Here is a 6,515-nt window from a genome sequence, read left to right on the forward strand (position 1 = left end):
GGAATAAGAGGAAGCCACCGAGGAATCTGATGCAGGTGTCCTACCACAATGGACGGCCTCAACTAAGGGAGCAGTAGTGCATATTGAGAAAAGACACACAGACACCAGAGATAAAGGCCTAATTCAGCAGAATCTGGCAGGTGCCTAGATGTGGGAAGAGGGGGCGAGGTGGGTTTCCCCAAGGTTCTTCCTTGGGTGACTGAGTAGACAAGTGGATCATTAAGGAAGGCAAGACAGGAGAAGCATGGGGCACAGGATCAGCTTGGACAACTACAGGTCTACATGCCATTCAAAGGGAAACTCTCAAGGCAGCTAGATACAAAGTCTGGGCTCAGGAGAGATATCTTGGGTTTCTCTAAGTTTAATCCCTTAGTGCTACAGCAAAGAAAATAGAAATATTTCTTGAACATTTAGTGGTACTTTTCAACAGAATGAGAATATGTCCAAGTGACTTGGTATAATACAATGCTAATTTGACAAACTCTTGATAGAGCTGTAACAAAATCAGAAGAGGACCAAGTACCCTAAGACAAGTATTTTTGTTCTAGTATATAGACCCTTAAGAAGATGGCAAATGTTACAACAATTAAGTACCCTCTCTTTTCCAGGGCCTGTCCCAATTTTCTTTTTTTTTTTTTCTTTTCCAATTTTCTTTTAATGGAGAATATTTACAATGAGTGCCATTAAGGGAGGCTGAAATAGTCCCAACTTACTGGGATTTTACATTTAGAATAAAAAAAATACAATGCTCTTCTGAATTCCCCAAAACCCAGTGGATTCAGGACATTTATACTGGCATAGCATCATCTGGAAAACTCCCCTCACCGTCTGACACGCACAACACACCTACCAGACACACTCACTGCTCTGTCGTGTTAATTACCCAACTTCAGAGACCATAAACTTGTACTCAAAAGCAAACCAGTTTATTGCCTATGAATTCCAAGGAAAGAACTGTTATTTAATGACTCCTCCTACTTATTCATGTGTAATTATGGACTGAGAGAAAGTACACCAATATGGAGTTCTGACTGAACATTATTTTTTTTAAAGATTTTATTTATTTATTTGAGAGATAGAGAGCACGAGACGGAAGAGGGTCAGAGGGAGAAGCAGACTCCCTGCCGAGCAGGGAGCCCGATGTGGGAGTCGATCCCAGGACTCCAGGATCATGACCTGAGCCGAAGGCAGTCGCTTAACCAACTGAGCCACCCAGGCGCCCTATTTTTTTTTCCAAGATTTATTTGAGAGAGAAAGAGCACATGCACATGAGCATGAGTGGGGGGAAGGGCAGAGGGAGAGAATCCCAAGCAAACTCCCCGCTAAGAGGGGAGTGATCCCGTGACCCATAAGATCATGACCTGAGCCGAAATCACTAGTAGGACGCCGATAGAGCAGCCCAGGCACCCTCTGACTGAACATTATTTAAATAGCATTAAAAGGCTGTTACAGGGTGCCTGGGTGGCTCAGTTGGTTAAGCAGCTGCCTTCGGCTCGGGTCATGATCCTGGAGTCCCAGGATCGAGTCCCACCATCGGCTCCCCGCTCAGTGGGGAGTCTGCTTCTCCCTCATGCTCTCTCACTGTCTCTCAAATAAATAAAATCTTTAGAGGAAAACAAAAGGGCTCTTACAAATCTCAATTCCTTATCTTAACAGTTACACCGTAATAACTAATAAAATGTCACCCCTGCTTCTTAAATCCACAACTTTCCTCGCTTAGAAAAGCCCCTCTGGGAAGATACTCTCAGCTGGAGGGCCCTTAGGGGAGATGTGTGCAACTCAGAGGCTGAAAAGAAATGATCAGACTGCACAGGTGCCTGGGTGGCTCAGATGGTTAAGCATCTGCCTTCAGCCCAGGTCATGATCCCAGAGTCCTGGGATCAAGTCCCACATCGGGCTCCCTGCTCCTTGGGAGCCTGCTTCTCCCTCTCCCTCTCTCTCCCCCTCTCCCTCTCTCTCCCTCTCCCTCCCTCCCTCTCCCTCCCTCCCTCTCCCTCTCCCTCTCTCTCTCTCTCCCTGTCTCTCATGAATAAATAAATAAAATCTTAAAAAAAAAAAGAAAGAAATGATCAGACTACAATCAATTTCCTTAACCACAGCTACAGGTTTCACTTCTGTAGCTATTTCTCTTCCTGATAGAAGCAATGGTTACATTCCCATTGTTGCCATCAATGCTGAATTTGCTGGTTCAAATTAATATGTATTTAATGTTTTATTAACATTGTAAGTCCTAAAAAGGGATGTGAAAAAGGCTACTCCTTTTGGCAAATGCTTTTTATTTCTTTTTAAGATTATTTATTTTTGAGAGAGAGAGAGCGCGGGGGAAGGGGCAGAGGGAGAAGTAGACTCCCCGCTGAGCAGGGAGCCCAAAGTGGGACTCTCAGGAGCCTGGGACCACGACCTGAGCCAAAGGCAGACGCCTAACCAACTGAGCCACCCAGGCACCTGGCAAATGCTTTTTGTTTTTTTTTTTAAGATTGTATTTATTTATTTGACAGAGGGAGACAGTGAGAGCAGGAACACAAGCAGGGGGAGTGGGAGAGGGAGAAGCAGGCTCCCCGCTGAGCAGGGAGCCCGATGTGGGGCTTGATCCCAGGACCCTGGGATCATGACCTGAGCCGAAGGCAGACGCTTAACGACTGAGCCACCCAGGCGCCCTGGCAAATGCTTTTTAAATTAAAGACTTAATCATACTCACCCTGCCTGAAATAACTTCTCAGCCCAATATATGCAAATCACTCTACTTTTAATAATGTGCCTTATACTATCTGCAAACAGTCCATTGTTACAAAGATTTTACAAAGAAATCTTTGACTGTGAGTGTCCTGGATAATAGTTTTTGAGGAAATCTAAAGTTCTTTAAGATGTAATTCATTTGGGGGGCGCCTGGGTGGCTCAGTCGTTAAGCGTCTGCCTTCGGCTCAGGTCATGATCCCAGGGTCCTGGAATCGAGCCCCGCATCGGGCTCCCTGCTCAGAGGGGAGCCTGCTTCTCCCTCTCCCACTTCCCTGCTTGTGTTCCCTCTCTCCCTGTAATAAATAAATAAATAAATAAATAAATAAATAAATAAATAAATAAATAAATAAATAAAATCTTAAAAAAAGATGTAATTCATTTGGGGCGTCTCGGTGGCTCAGATGGTTAAGCCTCTGCCTTCGGCTCAGGTCATGATCCTAGGGTCCTTCGATCAAGAGTCCCACATCCAGCTCCCTGCTCAGCAGAGAGCCTGCTTCTCCCTCTCCCTCTGCACCTCCCCCTGCTCATGCTCTCTCTCTGTCTCTATCTCAAATGAATAAAAAAAAAAAATCTTTAAAAAAAAAGATGTAATTCATTTGATTTTTCAACATGTTTCTTTCATCATTGAAAACACCTTTTATTATTTCCAATCCACGTATTGATTGACATGCATCAATAATTTGGGTTTGGGGCACCTGAGTGGCTCAGTTGGTTAAGCGACTGCCTTCGGCTCAGGTCATGATCCTGGAGTCCCAGGATCGAGTCCCACATCGGGCTCCCTGCTCAGCAGGGAGTCTGCTTCTCCCTCAGACCCTCTTCCCTCTTGTGCTCTCTCTCATTCTCTCTCTCAAATAAATTTTAAAAAAATAGTATTTTGGGTTTGTTTTTCAAACTAACCAGCTTAAACCCTGACTCTCAGAGCCAATGACCTGCATCATGTAACCAGCATTCCTCTAGTGAACTGAAAGAATTTCCATCCACAACTCAATAAACTACACAGTCTTCCAAGCATCCTTGGAGTAAGAAAGGGGCGTGGACCTTGGGATTTGAAGCTAGGGAGATTTAACTTCTTATCTCTCCCCACCCCGTCGACTTTCTACTCCACCTTAGGTAGCACTCAACCTATCAAAGCCTCACAATTCTCTCATTTGTAAAATAAAGATGACAATACGCTAACTCTAAGTGTTATTGAAAAGAATTAATGTAAATGATCTAGCACTTAAAAGCACTCAGTTAATGTGACACATTTTCTCTAAGCTCCAATTTTTTTTAAACACAAAAATAATTTAAAAACCACAGTTAACTCCCCTCTCAGACCCCTGGAAGCCTGGGAACCCCAAACTAGGTCAAATGGGGTAGACTAGGGGATACCATACAGGGATGAATTAGGTCAAGATTCCTGTCCTTGAGGAGCTCAGAACCCAGTAGGAAAGGCAAGTCTAACACAAATCTGATTGGGACAAAATCTCTCAAAGAGAAACACAAAGAAAGTGCTTGTGGTCACAAAAAGGAGGAAACAACTTATTCTGAAGGGGGATGGGGGCAAAGGCCTCACAGAGTAGCTGACATTGGAAGTGAACCTAGGATTTCCCTGGAAGGGAGGAGAGGCAAGGGGAAGGCAGCCTTTCCCCAAGCAAGTGCAAAGGAAGACCCTATAGCAACTGAGTAAGAGCAGGGGGCTCTGGAATCAAACAGAAGTGAGATTGCAGCTCACTCTCCCAAGGTAGGAAAACTGGGGCAAGACAACGAAATCTCTCAGCATTCCATTTTCCCACCTACAAAATGGGAATGTCTACTTTCAGGGAAGATGAAACATGATTACGAATGTGAAGTACAGGGCTGCACAAAGTAACAGCTTTAAAAAAAAAGGTAGCTACTATGATTTGCAAGGGTAGTGGGAAAATAAGGGGTAGGGGTGAGGCTAAACAGATTACTTTCAGCCAGCATAAGAAGACTGCCAAATAAAAAGTTAGGATTAACTGCTGAGGACAATTAAGATCACAGAGACTTCTACAGGAGTGAAAAGATTAAATATCTGCTTTAGAAAAAAAGAACGTTGGTGTCCAAGAAGGGGAGTCAGAGGAGAAGAGTAGTACTTGGAAAGGCATCTGAGATGAGGATATGGATTCTGGTAATTGCTGTAAGACTAAGAAGGAAAGCACACTCAAGAACTCCCTCTAAAGTAAAATCCACAAGTCTTAATGGGCGACTGCAGTAGAGTACGGAAATAAGTGAATAACAGTCCTCTCATCTGGATGACTGGTGGGTGAATGGTGGTGTCACCGGTAGAAAAAAGATGAGAAGAAGTCTGGAATCTGCTGACTATTCTTTTGTGCCCACTTCCAATCCAGTTTTATGAAGTTAAATGCTGTCCCCAGCCCTTAGTGAACAAAAGAAAGGAAACGTTCCCAGGGAGGGAGGGCCCAGAGGCTGTGACTCCAAGTTCAATGTCTAGTTCCACCAAGCCCAAGAGGAACCCTAGCTCTTTATCTCCTCTCAGGAAATCAGCTCCTGGGTCTTTTTTATTTCCGGCTCGGTGCAACCCGGCAGCACTATCCAGGCGCGGACTCACAAATCTTGGCGAGGTCGGCCGGCAAACATACTCGGGAAAGAACCAAGCCAGTTTAGCATGTGTATTCCTCACCAAAGGAGCCACTTAGCAAGAAGGCACCCCGCTGCATGCAAGATACAAAGTACCAAGTTATTTTTATAAACTTTGGCCAGTTTGGGTTCGAACGACTGAAGCCAACCCCCACCCCATCCCCCAAAATGGCACTTTTGCTTCAGCAGGGAAAGGAGATCCTGATGATTATAAGTGGTAGGTTGAAAAGGAGACGGGGAAGAACAGCGCCGCGAACGCGGCCGACCCCACGCCTTCCTGGAGTTGGAACTTGCCCGCTGTGTGACTCCGCAGTCACAAGGCGACAGTTTGCTAGGACCCAGAGCAATTTCAAACGACCCACCAACAAACTGACCTAACTTTTGTCGCCTGGCCTCCTCCTTCCTTCCCCAGCCCGAGCCTCCCAACCTCCCGGCCTCCGGAGCTCTAAAGCCGGCGCGCTGCGGCCCAGGGTGGGGCGGCTCCGCGGCGCGGGCTCCCGGCCGGAGCTCCGGCGCTCGGGCCTTCCCCGCGGGCGCCCGGTTTGGGACCTCCCGGCCGGGCCCCCACATCAACACCGCCCCCGGCCCGGGAGGCGGCCACCGCGAGGAGGACCTGGCCCGGTTCCGGGCGGAGGGCGACGTGAACGCCCGAAACCGGGTGGAGGGGCCAGCGGCAGCTCCCAGCGCGGCCTGGCGCTCCCGCCCAGGCTGCGGCCTAGGCGGCCCCGTTACCTCCCTCAGCCCGCGTGCGGGCAGGGGGGCGGTGGGGCCACACAGGGACGGGAAACCGAGCGGCGACGCCCCGAGGAGTCCCGGCCCGCCGCGGGGACCCCGGGCCGGGACGCCGCGCCCCCCGCCCGGCCGGCGCCGGAGAATGGCTTTTACCTTCATCAGCCTCCTGCTGGCCGCCATCTTGGATCTGGTGCTGCTGCTTTCCCAGAATGCATCGCGGTCCGCCGGGCGGCTGCAGCCCCCGCACTTCCTGAAGTGGGGGAGGGGCGGGCGACGTGCGAAGTGCCTACTATGTGCCGCTACGGTACTGGGCGAACACAGATGAACGGGACTGACAGACACCCTGACTTGACTGAACGTCCAATATCCGGAGGCAATTACAAAAGTGCTTGGCACATAGTAGGTGCACAATAAATATTGGTTGCATAAGATCATTGAATAACCAA

The 6,515-nt window shown here is 48.1% G+C and overlaps 1 protein-coding gene across 2 annotated transcripts in view; it reads right to left on the bottom strand.

Annotated features, from left to right (window-relative positions):
* Positions 1-6,284, bottom strand: part of UBE2L3 (ubiquitin conjugating enzyme E2 L3) — a 57,282-nt gene extending 50,998 nt beyond the window's left edge. For both annotated transcript variants that reach the window (XM_027576172.2, XM_027576173.2), the window contains exon 1: positions 6,223-6,284. In XM_027576172.2, coding sequence (XP_027431973.1) covers positions 6,223-6,249 — 27 coding nt within the window. In that variant the 5' untranslated portion in view covers positions 6,250-6,284. The remainder of the gene's footprint in view (positions 1-6,222) is intronic.
* Positions 6,285-6,515: the final 231 nt, after the last annotated feature.

Source organism: Zalophus californianus, chromosome 14, assembly GCF_009762305.2.
Source record: "Zalophus californianus isolate mZalCal1 chromosome 14, mZalCal1.pri.v2, whole genome shotgun sequence".
Lineage (NCBI taxonomy): Eukaryota > Metazoa > Chordata > Mammalia > Carnivora > Otariidae > Zalophus > Zalophus californianus.